Source organism: Oncorhynchus mykiss, chromosome 22 (genome assembly GCF_057628025.1).
Source record: "Oncorhynchus mykiss isolate SJ-2025 chromosome 22, ASM5762802v1, whole genome shotgun sequence".
Taxonomy (NCBI): domain Eukaryota; kingdom Metazoa; phylum Chordata; class Actinopteri; order Salmoniformes; family Salmonidae; genus Oncorhynchus; species Oncorhynchus mykiss.
The window spans coordinates 49,975,541-49,997,328 of record NC_143043.1 but is presented as its reverse complement, the minus strand read 5'-3'; the positions used below and the strand labels follow the sequence as shown (position 1 = coordinate 49,997,328).

The 21,788-nt window shown below is 41.0% G+C and overlaps 1 protein-coding gene across 1 annotated transcript; it reads left to right on the top strand.

Moving 5' to 3' along the window:
* Positions 1 to 776: 776 nt before the first annotated feature.
* On the top strand, positions 777 to 14,214 carry LOC110501913 (INO80 complex subunit D). Its single transcript, XM_021579784.3, has 10 exons — positions 777 to 1,050; positions 2,706 to 2,952; positions 3,069 to 3,928; positions 4,074 to 4,179; positions 4,255 to 4,476; positions 5,195 to 5,292; positions 5,482 to 5,615; positions 5,701 to 5,936; positions 7,989 to 8,146; positions 8,416 to 14,214. Exons 2-10 carry the CDS (start codon positions 2,735 to 2,737, stop codon positions 9,378 to 9,380), a joined length of 2,997 nt encoding a protein of 998 aa, XP_021435459.3. The 5' UTR covers positions 777 to 1,050; positions 2,706 to 2,734; the 3' UTR covers positions 9,381 to 14,214.
* Positions 14,215 to 21,788: the final 7,574 nt, after the last annotated feature.

Below are 21,788 nucleotides of genomic sequence, written 5' to 3'. Positions count from 1 at the left end.
TAATGTACACAAGAAACTATTTAAGAAATCAATTTTTCTTCAGTAGTAATAAATGGTAAATCACAACATGTTTTTAATCTTTAGATAAAGCCTGTATAGAGCCTGTACATTGGTCAGCACAATCTACCACAGTGGAATATCTTATGTGCCACTATTATTATAGCACAGTTTATACCAGTGATTACACATATTTGTATTACACTGTTGAAATAGGATCAAATTTACTAAATTGTAATGCCTTCATTAAATACGTGTTTATAGTCACACACCCACAAATGCATGTAGTATGGTCAAATTGAGCTGGTAACATGTGCCTTTCAAATCATTAAGGCAAGAAAGCAAAAAACAATAACTTTTAAATACTCTCCTTGGGGAATGAATACGACAAATGTGGGATGTAGGGCCTTATGAGTATAGGGCCTTAAACTGTGTTCCTATAATGTTTTAGCGTTCCAAGTGTTTAGTAGGAGATGGTCACGTGCTGCATCAACATTGAGCAACAGTGTTGCAGCCAGAGTAGAGAACCATTCATAAAGAATGTGACATAAGCCCGTTGCCAGATAGGAATTTGACATGTGTTATATAAGAGTTTCTAAACCATGTTGATATAAGCAGGGACATTTAACTTATTTAAAAGTACATAACTATAGCTACTCTACCCTTCAATCAGCATTGCCATGCATGCAGTCGACAAGACATAACATTGTATTTCTTCCCTGCTGTAGCTTATACAAAGTTGAATTTCCAATATGGTAGAGAGGTTGTTGTTGGACTGTGGACTGTTGTCATGTCCCCGCAGTGCCTGTAGTGGTGCTGTGAGGAGTCTGCTGTGGACTAATCTAAAATCCTCAGCAGCTCCCACCTGCTAATGTTTGCTGTGGATAATCTACATTTACATGCATCAGTATTTTCAATGATATTGCATTCAGATAGGAACATTATTAGTTACTTAAAATATCGAATATCGATGCACAAATAGGCGAGCTGGTTGTAATAGGCACTTCTACTCTATCAGGAGCGAATACCTTACACAGCCTATACAAATTGAAGGTAAGTGAAGCCTCGACTTCAATTTTTGGAGAGGCCGCTTATGGCGCAGGACTAGTCGGGACGACTTTGCTACTCGAGGCCCTAGGGTTACTAGGTCTGATAGGCCTTATCGTTTCATGTTAAATGTTTAACTTTTGATCGTTATCTGTATCATACAACATATGATTATGATAGTTACGGAGTTGTTTTATTATATACATATATTCACAACGTTTCGTTATTCACCTAAATGTATTCATTTTCCTAAACAGAAAATGACCAGATGACTTGCGGGCAATATTTAGTTTAAGGCCTTTTTGAAAGAGCCTCTGTGCCTCTCCCTTTGTTTTCCTATTTGCCACAAATTAGGCGGTTTGATTGTCGTGAAATCCTAATCTTAAGTACTTTTTATATTTTAAACTATTTCCAAATATACAAAAAAAATATTGTAAATTCCCCATCATATTTCATAGAAATCTTCTATGTCTTGATGTTTCCGTTTCCTGGCTACCGCTACTTGTGTTTTTAGCGTAGCTAGCTAATGTGCTAACTAGTTAGCTACCTATCACTAGACCGTAGCAGGCTAAAATTGCAATTTTTATAAGGTCGTTTTATTGTATGATGTTAATGTATACGTTAACCACATATCTACTTGTTGTCCAATGCCTATACTCTTTTTTCGGATTATTGCAAATTTGCCATTATGTAGCTATTTAGTTAGCAAGGGAACAACCACACAAAATCTAGGTAGCTAACGTTAACTAGCTCGGGTTTGTTAACTTTACCTAACTAGTTTATCTATGCTAGCTAACGTTAGGTAGTAAGTAGGAAAATAACCTAACTATTTGTTTTGATAACTAGTAGGTACCTAGTTATGCAAAGTTCATTGTTCTGTGTAGTTAGCTAATTATTTGCTAAACAAATACTCACTTGCACAGCTAACTCGTGATGTACATTTGCTCAAGTCTGCACGTTTTCATGCATTTAGTTTAGCTAGTTAGCTATGCAATTCCTCCAGATTTAATCATAATGTTAGTTATAGAGCTAGCTAATAGCTATGTTTTTACGAGAGACACATTTAATTCAATGTTACGTGGACACACTACTGTATTACCCTCCGTTTGGCAAATTACATTGTGACAGTACTGTCCGTGTCCATATCCTGCATTTGCATGTAACAGAAAACCTCAGTCTGACGCTGCATCCCGGGCGCTTGAATTGACAGTAGCCACATGTATGGGAAAGCGTACAGTCTAAATTCTAAACCTGAGGGTGCTAAGCCAGAAATGTCCCTTACATCATTGGATCAAAAACACATTTAAGATGAAGTCATATGCCACAGAGGTGTATCTTGACATTTCCAATCTCACCCTTGATTTCTTAGAACATCTTCCTAATGTTTTAGTCATGTATGCATGTTTGTTTGAAACTTTTTTTTACACTAGTAGACTATTTTCTTTACCACATGAACACATTCTTAATTAGTTGCCTGAATTGTGCATGTTAAGTTCTTGCTAGCAACAGTCAAACTATAGAGTCAGAGGAGCTGTAAATGCTTATTTCAATCTGTACCCTTGGTCTGTTTTTGTCTTGTTTGCATATTCAGGGCAGTCTCAGTGATTACTGTGCATAATGTAAGACTCATGGTTTTCCTTGCTTTCTCCCTCTCCCATCAGCTGATGTTCTCAAGGACCAGAGTCACGTGATGTATGAGGGCAAACACATCCACTTCTCGGAGGTGGACAATAAGCCATTGTGCTCATACAGCCCAAAGCTCTGCAAGCAGCGCAGACTCAATGGCTATGCCTTCTGTATCCGTCATGTCCTGGAGGATAAGACCGCTCCCTTCAAGCAATGTGAATATGTGGCCAAGTACAACAGCCAACGATGCACCAACCCCATCCCCAAGTCTGAGGACCGCAGGTGGGTGTGGCGTTCCAGTAGAAGCTGTTCCTCGCCACAGAAGACCTCAGGTTTCTGTGATTGATTTATCTGTCATAGTTGTGAAACAGCATGTTAAAGGTGTGTTTGTTCCACAGATACTGTAACAGCCACCTCCAAGTCCTTGGCTTTATCCCCAAGAAGGAGCGGAGGAAGAAACACAATGCATTGGAGGAGATGCGCTCAACACCTCACCTGGAGTCAGTGGCTCTTAACATAACTGTACCCTCGCTAGCTCTGAAGGCCTCCAATGGCCTGGACGAGCTGCCGCCCTCTCCACCCTGCATCCGTCTGCTACCCCTCCCAGATGGGGAGCTCCTGGACCCTTTTGCCTTCTACGAGGAGGACACTGATGGGGAAGAGGGCCCTCCTCGGAAGGGCTCCACCGTCAGGAACAAACTACACAGTCGACTGGTGCTCAGCCAGAAACTCCAGCTCCCCCATCACGACAATGCCCTCCTCCAACCACCTCCGGAGCACTTTAGCCCCTCTCCTCTTACCTGTGTGCACCGCTCTTCACCCCTCCATCCTCATCTTCCCTGTCAGCAGCAGACAGGACTCCTCCAGCCCTCCACTATACCTTCGTTTGTCCTCCCTGGACAGCTGCAGACAGGACTCCTCCAGCCCTCCACTATACCTTCGTTTGTCCTCCCTGGACAGCTGCAGGGTTTATTATGTAAGCTAGCTCCACCTCAGATTCCCGCCTTTCTGCCTGTCGGACTGCCGCCCAACACAGCTCCCAGTCCGCTGCAGTCCTCCTGTCCCCCCCTCGGCAGTAAAGCTCTGTTCACTGCCACGCACTTGCCATCCAGTAGCTGGGACAGCACTCAGCGTCATTTGGTGGCCATGCGTCCGGCTGCCTTCTCACCTCCCCTTGCCTGCATGGCAAGGTTACAGCATCTGGTGCAGCTCTGCACCCAAAGACATCAGGAGCATGGAGACCTCTTCCATCATCTAGGTACCTCTCCTCCCTATTCACATGACACACTGTATTTGGCTTATTAGTTGAATGTCGTATTGGGTCTGTGTAAGACGAGATAAATAAAGATCATTTGACATTATACTGCTGAGACCAGCTGTACTAACATGTTATCTTCTTTCAGGGTTGGACTGGTCTGAAGACAGTTCAGAGGATGATGAAGTGGAGGCAGAGAGAGTTCCACCCTATCACAATGCCTGGAGACAACAGGAAGGACACCTTCGGGATGTGTAAGTTCTTACATACATAGTTATACTATCATCAAACATGGATTTGTTTTTGACTTATTTATTTATTTATTCCAGCTCAGATGAAGATGCTGGCGGCTCGCGGAGAACGCGGCTGGCTCGGCTGTGCTCATACCTCCAGGAGAAATACAAGCACCTGTGCAGGCAGGAGAGGGCTACCATGCGCCAGAAGAAATACCACTATGCCTTCCGCAAAGCCCTGTTGCGCGCCGCCAGTAAAGACCCTGACTGTGCTGGCCAGTTGATTCAGAAGTTGCGCAAGGTCTCCCAGACCTCAAGGTAAACTAAATACTCAACACTGCTCAACACTCCCATTTGGGAAATTGAGCCTGACTAACCTTAATAGTCTCCTCCAATACCATGTCAATGGGATTTTTTAAATTTTTTTAAATGACTTAGATTCTAAAGCTTTTCCTGGTTGTGATGTGAGTACATCCTCATTTGAGCACAGTTCCTTATTTACATTTTATTTCTGCGTTTTTTAAATGTATTTCTATGTGTATTGAATAAGAGGTTCCTGCTTAACTTACATTATTCATATCATGCCGTAGTTGAGATCTCATTTCACCAGAACCATTTCAGTGTCTAGTAAATTGAGTGTCTGAATTTGCTATTGGCTAAAGAGGTAATTGTAGGACCCCTGCCACTAAATGAGATGATGAGCTATAGCTGTTTGTGGGAGAGTGCCAGTGGGGAAGAGAGGTAAGCAGGGATAGACCAGCGAAGATTATTATTTTATTCTTCGTCTTAATCTTTTTAGTCCTTGTTTTTACAATTTTTAACTCAATTTTTAAGCCTTTTTTTCTCATATTTCTATATTTATAAAAATTTGGAAGAAACCTTTCCAGTTGTTTTAGTAAAACCCTTTTTTACGTGACTGGCATTGGCCAGCCCTCTCACACTGGTAATGTGGTCAGTAATGATAGTTGTGTGAAGAGCTGAGAGAGTGTTGACATGGTTGTGTCCTGAGCGTGGCCCTATCTGTCTCTCTGCTCAGTGCGCCAGGGCAGCAGGAGACGGGAATCTGCACTGGAAGCACCAAGGGCCAGGCATGTAGCAGCCGAGCTCTACCCTTCACCCGACACTGCTTCCAGCGTATCCTTTTCACCAACCTCTTACATGACACACTGGACTATTGGGACCAAACTGTCATTATTGCAGAATATGGCTTTACAACTTGTCCTAATAGAACTTACCAGACTCAAAGTATGGCTTCTGTTTTTGAGACATGACAGTTGTCCTTTTTTCCACTGGAGCGCTTCCTTCACGGTTTTTTTTCTGCAGACATTCTGTTGAATCGCTCCCAGCAGCTCTTCTCCAGTTGCACAGCCAAATTTGCAGATGGACAACAGTGCTCCATTCCTGTGTTTGACATCACGCATCAGACACCGCTCTGTGAGGAGCATGCCAAAAAGATGGTCAGTACATTGGGAGTACCATTGTTATACATATGTATCTGCTCTATATTACTGTACTTACGGACACGTGTTTTTTTTCCTATAGGACAATTTCCTGCGTGGAGACGGTAACCGAAGAGTGCAGCACCAGCACCAGCAGCAGCAGCAGCAGCGAAAGCCGCGTAAGAAGACCAAACCGCCTGCACTCACCAAGAAACACAAGAAGAAGAGGAGGAGAGGGCCGTGGCGGCCCCAGAAGCCCATCCCACCGGCGCTGCCCCAGGGGAACCTGGGAATGCCTTCCTCCTCCAGCCTGACCATGCCCACCCAGGCCAACATCAGGTCTGTCCCAGAAGCATCTGGTCTCTCATTGGGTCTGAAATGGAACCCTAGTCCCTATATAGGTTTAGGCTACTACAATGATACTAGAATTTCCCCTGTACCTATCACGAGGTTGCTACAATCTAACCTATGAATTCAAGGTTACAACGTAGGTGCACACAGGACAGAGACAAATTTGAGTAATCAAGGTGAAAGTGACACACGTTCAATACCGCCTTGCACGCTCTGCATCTAGCTGATCTAGGGTCTAGTCATTAGTCCAACAATTCTAAACGTGTTTCTATTGGACAAATTCAGGTATGTTTATCCCCATTCTGTTTGTGAAACGTTTTTCAACAGAATCGCCAGAATGAATGCACCACTGATCACCTGCAAACACAGTTCACATTCATAGCAGTCACAAACAAACTATTTGATCACTTTCCTCCTCGTTTCTACACACTCATCACTCATCTCACCTTTTCCCTTCGCTTGTGGACTGAAGAGCACAACCGTCTGTGACCAGGCGGAAAAAAAAACTTTCCAAGCCAAACCTTCATACCATTAACTGATACAGCCTACATCGTTTTCACCATATTAGCTAACGTCATAGTCAAATCAAATTAAATGTTGTTTGTCACATGCGTCAAATACAACAGGTTCCTTACAGGGAAATGCTTACTTTTAAAAGCCCTTAACTAAAAATGCAGTTAAGGAAATAATTACTAAATAAAATACTAATTAAATAAAATAATAAATAATAAAATAATAAATAAAATAACAATAACTAAATAAAATAACAATAATGAGTCTATATACAGGGGGTACCGGTACCGGGTCAATGTGCAGGGATACAGGTTAGTCGAGGTAATTGAGGTAATATGTACATGTAGGTAGGGGTGAAGTGACTATGCATAGATAATAAACAGCGAGTAGCAGCAATGTTAAAAAAAGGGGGGGGGGGGGGGGGGGTCAATGCAAATAGTCCGTGTAGCCATTTGATTAGCTGTTCAACAGCCTTATGGCTTGGGTGTAAAAGCTGTTCAGAAGGCTTTTGGTGTAGAGGTTTTTTCCCCCCCTCTTGTTGCACATGTAGAAATGAGGTAAGTAGATTTAAGTTTCCCTGTATTAAGCGAACAAAATAAATTAAAAAAATAGCACAATTGGTAAGGAGCCTGTAAAACCTCAGCCATCTCCTTCGGCGCCATCAACATAGTTCTAGAAAACTAACGTGTTAGTTAACCCGCTACAATCATGTAGTACAGTATACAGCGAGCAGTTTAGCAATTACATCGGTGCGCCCTGGTGGCAATAAATTTAATTAAACCTTGACTTGAAAGAGTTCGTGTTGGATAGCCATGGCCAACTAGCTAGCATAACATCCCTCTCTGTTTGAGCTGAGTGTTTGAGTTGGCTAAACTAGCTAGCTGTGAAAGTGAGAAAAAAATATTAAATATAGCTAGCTCTCTCGCTTCTCCTTCATTTTGAAAAATATTTTTTTTCAAAACTGTTAAACTTTCTTTCTCTTTTGTGTCAACTACTCACCACATTTTATACACTGCAGTCCTAGCTAGCTGTATCTTATGCTTTCAGTACTAGATTAATTCTCTGATCTTTTGATTGGGTGTACTTGTCAGTTCATGCTGCAAGAGCTCCGATTAGACCGGAGGACATCCTCTGGAAGTTATCATAATTACTGTGTAAGGTTATGGAAGGGGATGAGAACCATTAGCCTCCTAGGTTTTGTATTGAAGTCGATGTACCCAGAGGAGGATGGAAACTAGCTGTCCTCCGGCAACACCATGATGCTACCCTGGAGTGTGTTGGGCTACTGTAAACCTTTGCAAAACAGTTTTAATAAATTATTTGGTGACGTGATTATATTTATTATAGTTTAATCTAAAAAGGATAACTTTTGAACATTTTAACTTTGAATTTTTCTGAAGGATGGTCCTCCCCTTCCTCTGAGGAGCCTCCGCTGCTATGAACATATTGTTCCAGACACTAGGAGTGTGCGTTGTGCATGAACAGTCCTTATGTACTTGCTGAATTTTTTTTCTCCCTTGATGGCAGGAGTCCCTCGACGCCTGAACTGAGCACTGATGAACTTCCCGATGACATCACCAATGACATGTCAGACATTCCAAACGACCTCGAGCTGAACCAGGAGGATTTCTCGGACGTGTTACCCAGGCTCCCCGATGACCTTCAGGACTTTGACTTGTTTGAAGGTACTTTTTTTTTCTTTTTTGCTCATTGTTGTCATGGATTTCACCACTCTACTTTCCAAAAAGGGGTCATTTTAGCTTGTGTGTGTGTGTGACATCAGCTATTTTTATCTTTACAAAAAATTGTTTTATTTGAACAGGTTTGTCTGAATATTATTGAATAAGCTGAAGGCTCAAGTATTTACTCAAAACATTTCTTCCTGCTCTCTGAGAAAGGGGGATGGTTGGTAGATTCCTACGGTGTGGGTAAGAGATATTGTGTATATCCTCAGGTAAGAATGGGGAGCTGCTTCCCACCACAGAGGAGGCAGAGGAGCTGGTGAGAGCACTACAGGCTGGGCTGATGGGCTCCTACCCAGACTCCCTGGTGTGCCTGACCTCCATGGCGGAGATGGCGCAGGCAGATGGCGTGGACCACCGGGCCATGGCAGCAGTGTTCCCTGGGCCAGGGGTCCAGCCGGGGGGGATGGGGGACCTGCTTAACGGCCGCATCCCCGTAGAGAACTTCTCCAATCTGGAGCTGGAGGACAACCTGCTGCACTCTGCTGGTGGCCACTTCTCCCCCTCGGTGTCTCCTCAGCAGCCCCCTGCCCAAGGCCAGACTCCTCCCTCGGGACCCAGCCTCACCTCCTCCACCCGCACAGTCCCCCGGACACACCCGCCCCACATCTTGGCCAAGCCGGAGGCGCCCACATCGTCTCCTCAGGGCAACCATTACTGCAGCGAGCATGTACCATCCCCCTACAACGACCACATGTCCTCTCCCCACTCCACCTCCTTTCAGACTGACTCTCCTCTCCTGCTGGAGGTACCAAGTACCCCACGCTCCTCCTGGAACAACCTCCCCCTGGCCCTCACTGACCCCACACAGTTCGGCAACCTCATCAGACCAGAGGGCCACCTCGTATCCACCTCTCTGTCCACTCCCCCCTCCTCCCACTCTGTGACCCTACAGCCCATGGCTGCCCTCTCAGCGTTGCCCCAGAGCGGCTTGACGGGCTTGACTGCGCTCCCCGCCCCCTCGCCACCACACGACCTCTTGATTTCCACCCTTCCCAAGCAGCAGCTCCCTCAGTTCAGTGCTGCCTTCGGCCACCAACTGGCCTCCCACAGTGGCATCCCCAAGGACGTGCAGCCCAGTCACAGCTCCACAGCGCCCCCCACTGGCTTCTCCATAGCTAGTGCCACCGCTGCAAGTGCCAACAGTGCAACGCCCCCCTTTCCACACAGTAACTAGAGCAAGCCGTGCACAGTACAATGGCTGTAGGTCAAACCGTGGACTCTAGAAACGTATTCACCCAGTGTCCATTCATTTCCCTTCTGCTTCAAGTGTGCACCTAACGCTTCACTATTCTACTGGAATTTGCACAACCTCAGATATTCCTTAACCGTGTAATGATTTGGTGGTAATATAGCCAGTTGGCCACCTGAAAGGGTCCAGTGGTTTGATGTAAACGCAGCTCCCGAGTTTCGCCAGCAGGGGGCAGAGTGTGTGTGTGTGTGTGTGTGTGTGTGTGGAGGGAGGTGGTTCAGTAGAAACATCAAATGTTATTTGTCACATGCTTGGTAAACAACAGGTGTAGACTAACAGTGAAATGCTTACTTACGAGTTCCTTTTCCAACAATGCAGAGTTCAAGATACAATAGAAATAGTGACACGAGGAATACATGGATTGATGTGGGGGAACATTGAAGGATGGACTTCAGGAGAGATTATTTATATCCTAGTGAAAACGACAGTGCTAGAGAATACGGAGACAAAGCGTCAATCAATGGTCAATTAAAAAAATAAAATAATAATATTGCCAGTTTAGTCGTGTCTGACATCCATGAACAACACTCCCATGTGTATTATTTGGACAGTGAAGCTAAAACTTTTAATTTGGCTCTATACTCCAGCATTTTGGATTTGAGATTAAATTAGAAACAAAAGCACTTTATGTGTATGTATCTAGACTCCGATTTGAATGTGTCATAAGTATTTGGACTAATTCACTTGTGTATTAAAGTAGTCAAGTTTAGTATTTGGTCCCAGTTTCCTAGCACACATCAAGCTTGTGGCTGCATTCTAGTTTGTTTTGTTGATGCTTCAGATTATGTTGTGCCCCCATAGAAATGAAAAGTAAATCTTGTATGGTCACTTATATATAGAATGTTTCTAAACACTTCTACAAAAATGTGAGTGAGTTCGAGGCACAAAGTTTATACTCCCAAGACATGATAACTGGATGTTAGCATTTTATATCATACCCACAAGACATGATAACGGGATGTTAGCATTTTATATCATACCCACAAGACATGATAACGGGATGTTAGCATTTTATATCATACCCACAAGACATGATAACGGGATGTTAGCATTTTATATCATACCCACAAGACATGATAACGGGATGTTAGCATTTTATATCATACCCACAAGACATGATAACGGGATGTTAGCATTTTATATCATACCCACAAGACATGATAACGGAATGTTAGCATTTTATATCATACCCACAAGACGGGATGTTAGCATTTTATATCATACCCACAAGACATGATAACGGGATGTTAGCATTTTATATCATACCCACAAGACATGATAACCCCTCTCCATTACCGGGATGTTAGCATTTTTTGGTGTTCGTATGATATTTATGCCTCTTAACTTTCTCACTCATTATTCATGGTTAACTGTAATCATGGTATTTTATCTTTATTATTTAACTAGGCAAGTCAGTTAAGAACAAATTCTTATATTCAATGACGGCCTAGTGGGTGGGTTAACTGCCTGTTCAGGGGCAGAACGACAGATTTGTACCTTGTCAGCTCGGGGATATGAACTTGCAACCTTCCGGTTACTAGTCCCAACGCTCTAACCACTAGGCTACCCTGCCGCCTCCACATTTAATGTAGAAGTGTTCAGAAACATTATTTACCATTTAATATGAATGGGGCACAAAATAATCTGAAACGCACATTTTAAATGCATCCAACAAGTTTGTAGAGTCACAAGGTTGATGTAATCATTGCGTGCTACGTTACACCTTTTGACCACTTTAATACACAAGGGAATTTTTTCAGATACTAATGAGGGGCACTAGATACATGACGTGTTTTCATTTCTAAACGGTAAAACGGATGTGTGTGAATGTATCCTCAAATTCAAGGTGACATTCTGTTGCCTCGTACGAAACAGTCAAATTAAACGTCTCCTCAAATCCAAAATGCTGGAGTATAGAGCCAAATTAAACGTTTTCTCTTCACTGTCTCAAATAAATACGTAGGGTAGTGTACCCTGCCTTGCTATGGTCATTGCGTGGGTTCATCTGTTCCATGCACCTTTTTGAAAGAGATTGTAAAGGTAGGTCCTTGTATGCGGGTGACCCATTGTGAAGCAACAGGGGAAATGGCTCCGCCATCTTACCATGGTGTAGTCCTGTCCTCCATCACTTAACAGAGAATTTGGCCAAACCACTTTTAAACAGCGTTTTATTTTCAATATATTGTGTATATATTTGCTCTATTATTGGGTCACTCAGAAACGTAAAAGATCTATTGACCTCACCATTGTGGGACTCCTTATGGGTGACCTATTAGCCACTTGAAGGTACATTGTGTTACTTTAAGCAATAAACACATTGGCACACACTCTTGTCACAGTGTTGAATTGGTCTCCACTTTATGTATCTTCACTATGTAATCCAAAAACCGATGTGGACCAGATATGTTTGGGCCTGTGTAACTCTCTGTGACATAAACCGTTTGTTCTAAATCAAGTCTGACCTGTCTGAGTAGAGAGAGACTGTAACTGACCATTGAACAGGATGCTTCTCTTAGGTCATACTGAGTAGTTATTGCAAGGGGCCAAATCCATGGGCTCGGGTGTCCACAACTCTCCATGGTGCTCTTGCTATATAATGGCATCTTAAAAGGACATTCAAGGATATGGTCCCATCTAGATAGAAACTACTTAAGGAACCTGGGGGGGTATACACTGAGTATACCAAACAGTAGGACACCTTCCAAATATTGAGTTGCACCCCCCCTCCCTCTCTCTCTTAACTCTCAGAATGTCCTCAATTTGTCGGGGCATGGACTCTACAAGGTGTCAAGAGTTCCACAGGGATGCTGGACCTTGTTTGATGTCCTTTCGATGGAGGACCATTCTTGATACATGAGAAGCTGAGCATGAACCTAGCAGTGCTTCAGTTGACTCAAACCGGTGCGCCTGGTACCTACTACCATAACCCCGTTCAAATGCACTTACATCTTTTGTCTTGCCCATTCACCCCCGGATTGTGTACGTGTGCCATTCAATGTCTCAATTGTGATTGAGGCTTAAAAATCCCGTAACCTGTCTCCATCCCTTCATCTACACGGATTTGAAGTGGATTTAACAAGCGACATCATTAAGGGATCATAGCTTTCACCTGGTCCGTCTGTCATGGAAAGAGCAGGTGTTCTTAATGTTTTGTCCACTCTGTAACTCCCCCCTCAGTAAAGGACCAGAAAGTCATCTTTCACTAGTCTAGCCGTGTATATGGATACGTAGGATGGGTATATGGACATGTGAAATGATGCCCCCTTTGTTTTAGCATCTTATCTGTTTTGTGTGTTAAGTGTGACACCATTGGCGTAAACTGGTGCAATGAGCATTTCTGAGGTATAGATAGCACTGTCTGTTGTACTAAATAAATACATATTCTCAGGTGCATTATGGTCAATGAAGCATGGGTCTCAATGTTAACTGTTAAGGAATGAGGATGGAATTAACCAGACAACTCTGCCCTGTCTGGTTTTAAACTCTACAGTAGTAAATCATGGATTTTTATTTTTATTTATTTTTAGAAACGTAGAAACGGAAAGACTACTCATTGTTAAGTATTAGATATATTTATAGGGTAGAGGTCTCTGCAGTTGAGGTTTTATTGTGAGTTAATGAGTGGCAATGGATTGAAAAATGAAGTCAGTCTTTTGTGATACGCTTGATGGACACCTTTTTGTGGAACACCCCTTGTTTTAACGGCGATCAAAACTCTTGTAGTTTCTCTTCAAAGTGAAATGATCGATTGTTTGTGTACATTGTCATTTAGCTAACCAAACTGGCAAAATGTCTAATGTAAGACAGTATTTTTGATAGCTATTAAACTCTGGCAAGTAGTTGCTGCTGAGAGACTGGGGTTGCATGGCGAGACAACTTTACAGCTGAGTGCAAGGCCACAACATTTCTCCCTTATTGTGATTAGCAGATCTCTTGTTAGCAGTAAATCAAGCCATAGCATTATTTTTTCTCGCATATATGTATGTGTGTGTGTGTGTATATATATATATATATATATATTGCACATAACAGCACCCGTATTAATTTTTTGATTTGGAACACACCCCTGACCTGCTCTAAACAGCACTGTGGGAGGCCAGATACTCCCAGTAAGCATCGTGCCTTTTGTCATGATGCGAAAAACTAACAGCTGCCATTAACTGCACACACACTGCTTAGAACCGAGCAGGCCCCACTTTCAACTGTGAGAAGGCCTAGTTATTTCAAAGAGACCGACATTACCAGAGCAGATGCTTCAAGTTTCAGTTTCTTTATTTGCTTGACCACAGCATTGTTCCTAGATGTACAGCCCCTAGGAAATAGGTGGGCTGGAATGTTTTCTTGAATTTTCGCAAGCAAGGCGACACTGCTGTATTCACAAAAGCATGAGATTAGATTCATTGCAGTTTGACTCCTCACCAACCATATAGAACAAACTAAGCAGGGCTCTGTAGGCACTTGTAACTGCTTGAAATCTGAGAGATTGGCTGACAAATCCCTATACTCATTGAATGTACTGTATTACTGTTTTTAAAGATGATAGGATGAGCTAATAATAATCTAGTCACCTTTTGTTATCGGTCCTTGTATAATTTGTCTAAGGTATTTTTTTTGTATACAAAGGTTTACATTTTTATGTCTATTTTTCTTGTGTACAAATGATGTAATATGTGTATAAACACTGTATGGAATGTGTATATAGTGTGATAAAATGTGATCTTTTGTTTTTGGATGTATAAATAAAACTTGCTGTGAGGTATTTGCTGTCATGGGTTGTCGGTTTTTATTTATAGATCCACAATTCTAACAATGATACCCTGTACGTAAATGGTAGGTTTGAGGGAAAATAATCAAGTCAGAATACAGTGTCTCTGTCGACACACCTTCATTTCTTAGATCTCCACACCGATTTTTTTATTTTTTTTTGCATGCTATTCTCATGCGCAAATTCAAGCTGAGAATAGAGAAAAGTGAGAAGAAGAAAAAGGGAATAATTCCACCACCTTTACGTGAGAGGAAACCATTTGGTTATTTTTTACATTTATTTTACCTTTATTTAACTCAGTAAAGAAGAAATTCTTATTTTCAACTGCCTTGTTCAGGGGCAGAACGACAGATTTGTACCTTGTCAGCTCGGGGATTTTGACTTTGCAACCTTTGCTGGCCCAACACGCTAACCATCCCTGGAGATGAAAGTGAAGCCAGCCAGATGGAAGAAAACTGAAAATCATATAAATATGACATGTATTGGGACCCCATTTCCACAGTGAAATAGAATATACAGTGGTGGGGGGGGGGGGGGGCAAAAAAGTATTAAGTCAGCCACCAATTGTGCAAGTTCTCCCACTTAAAAATATGAGAGAGGCCTGTAATTTTCATCACAGGTACACTTCAACTATGACAGACAAAATGGGGGGAAAAAAATCCAGAAAATCACATTGTAGGATTTTTAATGAATTTATTTGCAAATTATTGTGGAAAATAAGTATTTGGTCACCTACAAACAAACAAACAAGATTTCTGGCTCTCACAGACCTGTAACAACTTCATTAAGAGGCTCCTCTGTCCTCCACTCGTTACCTGTATTAATGGCACCTGTTTGAACTTGTTATCAGTATAAAAGACACCTGTCCATAACCTCAAACAGTCACACTCCAAACTCCACTATGGCCAAGACCAAAGAGCTGTCAAAGGACACCAGAAACAAAATTGTAGACCTGCACCAGGCTGGGAAGACTGAATCTGCAATAGGTAAGCAGCTTGGTTTGAAGAAATCAACTGTGGGAGCAATTATTAGGAAATGGAAGACATACAAGACCACTGATAATCTCCCTCGATCTGGGGCTCCACGCAAGATCTCACCCTGTGGGGTCAAAATGATCACAAGAACGGTGAGCAAAAATCCCAGAACCACACGGGGGGACCTAGTGAATGACCTGCAGAGAGCTGGGACCAAAGTAACAAAGCCTACCATCAGTAACAAACAGCAAGGGACTCAAATCCCGCAGTGCCAGACATGTCCAGGCCCGTCTGAAGTTTGCTAGAGAAAATTTGGATGATCCAGAAGAAGATTGGGAGAATGTCATAAGGTCAGATGAAACCAAAATATAACTTTTTGGTAAAAACTCAACTCGTCGTGTTTGGAGGACAAAGAATGCTGAGTTGCATCCAAAGAACACCATAACTACCGTGAAGCATGGGGTGGAAACATCATGCTTTGGGGCTGTTTTTCTGCAAAGGGACCAGGACGACTGATCCGTGTAAAGGAAAGAATGAATGGGGCCATGTATCGTGAGATTTTGAGTGAAAACCTCCTTCCATCAGCAAGGGCATTGAAGATGAAACGTGGCTGGGTCTTTCAGCATGACAATGATCCCAAACACAAATAAATTCACTAAAAATCCTACAATGTGATTTTCTGGATTTTTTCCCCTCATTTTGTCTGTCATAGTTGAAGTGTACCTATGATAAATTACAGGCCTCTCTCATCATTTTTAAGTAGGAGAAGTTGCACAATTGGTGGCTGACTAAATACTTTTTTGCCCCACTGTACATAGCTATGCCCTCAATTTGCGTTTATAAAATTTTGACAACCAAGCTATTGGTTTCTGTAGGTCTGAACCTGCAGAGTTGGTGTATGCGCTATAGAATGTTCAATATTCTAGGCTTTTCTACGTTTTATTTTACGTGTATCGTGATAAATATTAGCCACTATAGGAAGCCATTGTCAGTAATACTCACATACATTTATAACTGTCACTTTAGTGTTAGTTTTGTTCCATTTGTAGCTTACATTTAGCATAATTTCATTCCATTCCGTTTACCTTTCTTTCCTCTGTCACGTCCGTGTAAATTGTTCCTGAGTGTCGTTAGTGGATCATGTTAGGCTAAAGTTGTGTAAAAAATTCAGGACATGTCCTATAAATCTACCATCTAATCATTATGGCACTCAGACCAAACGGTTAAACATGGAGCATGATTATTGAGAATTAGGGCACCCCCATTGTACACGATTTCCCACATTTTCTAATATTTCATGGATTGAATTTGAATATGACAATTTATTTTTATTTTATTTAACCAGGTAAGCTAGTTGAGAACAAGGATTTTAGGTTGAATCAAACCAGTGTTTTATTCATCAATATATTTCAGTGCGCAAAGGTTCTCCAAACCTGTTTGTGATTCATACATAATTTCCTAACCATGAAATTTGCCCAAAATAATCCATCAAATCTGACTATTTGAAATCTACCAGTTGGTGTTGAAACGGAGACAAATATGCATATATTTAGCTTCTTTTCATTTATCCCTATTTTCTGAACCCGTTCTCTCGATGTAGTCTAGTCTGTCGACAAAATTCTAATTAAAAGGTAAATAGTATTTAAAGGGATGGTTTAAGTGTACTGAAAACCCTATTGAATGGCAGCTCCACAAGAAAATCTGTTGGGTTTTCAGCGGTTGAATTACATTTATTTAGCGCGTGCAAGGGAGCTACGCCTGCAAAGCCAGTTACGCACCTTCATAAAGTAACTCGGAATACCAACTACTGAGAAGTGTGTAGGTAAGGCATAATTTCCTGTCAGAATCCGGAGTCGGAATCCGGACCTTCAAGTCACAAAGTCATGCCTTCTGTGATGAGTAAACTAACTTTAGGGCCCTTTTGCCCCTCGCCCTGTCAAGGAAGCTAACATCTCGGATGGAACCGCACGAGAACATAACTGAATGCACAGTACTGACCAAACAACCAGCTGCCTAATGTAGGGTTTTCTTTCATTAATGGCGTTTGTTTTTTTTAACGACAACTTTGTGAATTTACTTCAGGATCGGGACCCTTTTTTTCAATTTTCGCCTAAAATGACATACCCAAATCTAACTGCATGTAGCTCAGGACCTGAAGCAAGGACATGCATATTCTTGATACCATTTGAAAGGAAACACTTTGAAGTCGGTGGACATGTGATGTAGTAATGTAGGTGAATATAACACATTAGATCTGGTCAAAGATAATTCAAAGAAAAAAAAAAAACATGAATTTTTTTGTTCCATCTTTTTTAATTGCAAGAGAAAGTTCAAGGTATTATTCCAGGTTAAGCGCAATTTCGATTTTGGCCACTAGATGGTAGCAGTGTGTGCAGCATTTTAGACTGATCCATTGAACCATTTAATTTCAAAATGTTGCCCAAATGTGCCTAATTGGTTTATTGACACATTTTCAAGTTCATAACTGTGCACTCTCCTCAAACAATAGCATGGTATTATTTCACTGTAATAGCTACCGTAAATTGGACAGTGCAGTTAGATTAATAATAATTTAAGCATTCTGCCCATATCAGATATGTCTACGTCCTGGGAAATGTTCTTGTTACTTACAACGTCATGCTAATCATATTAGTCTACGTGAACTCAACCATCCCGCCAGGACACTGATCCTGTAGAGGTTTTAAAAAGCTGCACTCTGGTATTGCATTGTAATGCTGGTAAAAACAATATTGCGCCACACAAAATAAATATCCATTTAAATTTGCGTTCGATTTTAATCACTTGAAAGCTTACAAAGACTCCCAATACCTTGGAATTTGAGTGACATGAACAATGATTATATACAGGACTATAAACGGTCTGCAATGTTACAGAAAATGACATTTCAATTTTTTTAATGTGATGATCATTAATAACAAACGGAAGGACAATATTCTTTATTCTATACATACTGCTTTGTGTGAGTTATAAAAAAATATTATTGTTCCGTAGAATATATCTGTGCTGATAAATGTGTCCTGACGACAACACTGCTTTATTGCCACACTCAAAAAGGTTTACTAGTAAATCACGTAAGATATGACAACGGAGAAAAAAAAAAAAAAAACTATGGCCTCAAGTACCATTATTCTTACTTGAATCCTGAAGAAAACGCTTACAAAAAGTGCAACACTGAAAGAATAAAACGGGACAGTTGTCTCCACAAGGTGCAAATTACAAATCTAAAAAAACAGACGGGCGTACATACATGGCACTTTCATGTGTGACATAAGGGGAATAATGGAAATAGATAAAAAAAAAAAAAAGGGGGTCCACTCAAATGTTGGAAAACTGGTCAACAGAAGTGGGATCAAACAAGGGGGTACTTCTGTTTACAACCCCCGAATGCCCAAAACTCAGAAGAAAAACAGTTCAACACTGGACATCTCACATTGGTCTGAACACAGCTAATACAAATAAGGTTTCCAGTAGCTGTTGTAATCCCATAGGAGACCCAGTGTTCATACTTCTGTGTGCTTTATGAAGCTATAGTATCTAACCCCATGTAAAGAGCAAAAAACATTAACTTAAAAAATATATATATAAAAGAATAGCTGATGTAAATCAATTGTTAAATGTGTCCATGCTGCCATGTAACACTTGTGTTTTTAATGTGACTGCACCCCACTCTCAACAAAGTTGCTAAGGCTGATTTGAACACTCAAGGTCCAGCACATCAGGTTCAGAGTCCAGTAGCATGCTTGCTACAATGCATATTAGGTGCGGCAAGTAGCCTAGTGTTTAGAGCGTTGGGCCAGTAACTGAAAGGTTGCTAGGTCGAATCCCTGAGCTGACAAGAGGTAAAAGACATCTGTCGTTCTGCCCCTGAACCAGGCAGTTAACCCACTGTTCCTATGGCCATCATTGTAAATAAAAATGTGTTTTTAACTGACTTGCCTAGTTAAATTAATACCGTGCAGGCCAAGTCACAGGAGTTATTTTTCATCAACTTAAACTTTATGGAAACACGTGTTTAGTGGGTGTAGCGAAATGCCTGTACATGGACGCACATTCATGTAGAACTACACGGGGGGGGGGGGGGGGGGGGGTCAGTAGCAGCAGGGAAGTGCGGTATGCTTCCTAATGGCCGCTGGCTTTCTGCTACTTTACGTCAACTAGTATGAACACACCATAACGCACTTCTGCAATCCTTATATCAACTAAACTTAGTGTGGAATTCACGATTACAGTGTTCTGTTATTCTATGCTCCAAGCTGTGTTGCTACAGGTGGACAGTTGTCTTTATGTAGCATTGAGACATGCCTGTACAATAATGACCATGCGGTCTTACGGCTAAAAAAAACAACAACAACAAAAAAAGCGCAATTCAAGTTGTTGAATAGATTGTACCACTGCTTTAACAAAGAAGACGTGTCTGTTGTGGGATGATGTAGTTGAATTTACCGCTTTAACAAAGAAGACGTGTCTGTTGTGGGATGATGTAGTTGAATTTACCGCTATGTTAAAAAGAAGACTTGTCTGTTGTGGGATGATGTAGTTGAATTTACCGCTATGTTAAAAAAGAAGACGTGTCTGTTGTGGGATGATGTAGTTGAATTTACCGCTATGTTAAAAAGAAGACTTGTCTGTTGTGGGATGATGTAGTTGAATTTACTGCTATGTTAAAAAGAAGACGTGTCTGTTGTGGGATGATGTAGTTGAATTTACCGCTATGTTAAAAAGAAGACTTGTCTGTTGTGGGATGATGTAGTTGAATTTACCGCTATGTTAAAAAGAAGACGTGTCTGTTGTGGGATGATGTAGTTGAATTTACTGCTATGTTAAAAAGAAGACTTGTCTGTTGTGGGATGATGTAGTTGAATTTACTGCTATGTTAAAAAGAAGACTTGTCTGTTGTGGGATGATGTAGTTGAATTTACCGCTATGTTAAAAAGAAGACTTGTCTGTTGTGGGATGATGTAGTTGAATTTACCGCTATGTTAAAAAGAAGACTTGTCTGTTGTGGGATGATGTAGTTGAATTTACCGCTATGTTAAAAAGAAGACTTGTCTGTTGTGGGATGATGTAGTTGAATTTACCGCTATGTTAAAAAAGAAGACGTGTCTGTTGTGGGATGATGTAGTTGAATTTACCGCTATGTTAAAAAGAAGACGTGTCTGTTGTGGGATGATGTAGTTGAATTTACCGCTATGTTAAAAAGAATAAGAAAATAAAAGAGGAAAAGGTGAGCCTTCAATAGAACTAAAGCACTCATCTTACACAGGACAGAGGAACAATCCAACAGACATCTTGTCATGAAACCACGTGGTCTCATGAAGTTCGATGCTCTGGCAACATAGAACCCAGTGTCAAGACTAGAGAGGGTTAGAAGTAGTGCACCTGGACAGATTCTGTTTCTGTGGTCTGCACTGCATGGCGACTACAGCCACGTCACGCAGTGAGACATCAAAAAGGTCAAAGAGCATTTAAAAAGAAACAAAAAAAGGTGGCCAAAGTATCAATTAACATAAAAACACGACAGAGGGAAGCAATTGCCATTGAATGGATGTGTCCTTGAAAATGTATGATTAAAACAAGAGGGAATCCAAGAGAATGTATTTAAACAAGAGGGAATCCAAGAGAATGTATTAAAACAAGAGGGAATCCAAGATAATGTATTAAAACAAGAGGGAATCCAAGATAATGTATTAAAACAAGAGGGAATCCAAGAGAATGTATTAAAACAAGAGGGAATCAAGGAGAATGTATTTAAACAAGAGGGAATCCAAGATAATGTATTTAAACAAGAGGGAATCCAAGAGAATGTATTTAAACAAGAGGGAATCCAAGAGAATGTATTAAAACAAGAGGGAATCCAAGATAATGTATTAAAACAAGAGGGAATCCAAGATAATGTATTAAAACAAGAGGGAATCCAAGATAATGTATTAAAACAAGAGGGAATCCAAGATAATGTATTTAAACAAGAGGGAATCCAAGAGAATGTATTAAAACAAGAGGGAATCAAGGAGAATGTATTTAAACAAGAGGGAATCCAAGATAATGTATTTAAACAAGAGGGAATCCAAGAGAATGTATTAAAACAAGAGGGAATCCAAGATAATGTATTTAAACAAGAGGGAATCCAAGAGAATGTATTAAAACAAGAGGGAATCCAAGATAATGTATTAAAACAAGAGGGAATCCAAGATAATGTATTTAAACAAGAGGGAATCCAAGAGAATGTATTAAAACAAGAGGGAATCCAAGATAATGTATTTAAACAAGAGGGAATCCAAGAGAATGTATTAAAACAAGAGGGAATCCAAGATAATGTATTTAAACAAGAGGGAATCCAAGAGAATGTATTAAAACAAGAGGGAATCCAAGATAATGTATTTAAACAAGAGGGAATCCAAGAGAATGTATTAAAACAAGAGGGAATCCAAGATAATGTATTTAAACAAGAGGGAATCCAAGAGAATGTATTAAAACAAGAGGGAATCCAAGATAATGTATTTAAACAAGAGGGAATCCAAGAGAATGTATTTAAACAAGAGGGAATCCAAGAGAATGTATTTAAACAAGAGGGAA

Bases quoted from the DNA above. Each gene is read 5' to 3' on its own strand.
- LOC110501913 (XM_021579784.3), top strand. From the start codon at position 2,735: ATGTATGAGGGCAAACACATCCACTTCTCGGAGGTGGACAATAAGCCA. The intron at 2,953-3,068 runs GTGGGTGTGGCG...TTTGTTCCACAG, and splicing joins CCCAAGTCTGAGGACCGCAG to ATACTGTAACAGCCACCTCC. The intron at 4,477-5,194 runs GTAAACTAAATA...CTCTCTGCTCAG, and splicing joins AAGGTCTCCCAGACCTCAAG to TGCGCCAGGGCAGCAGGAGA.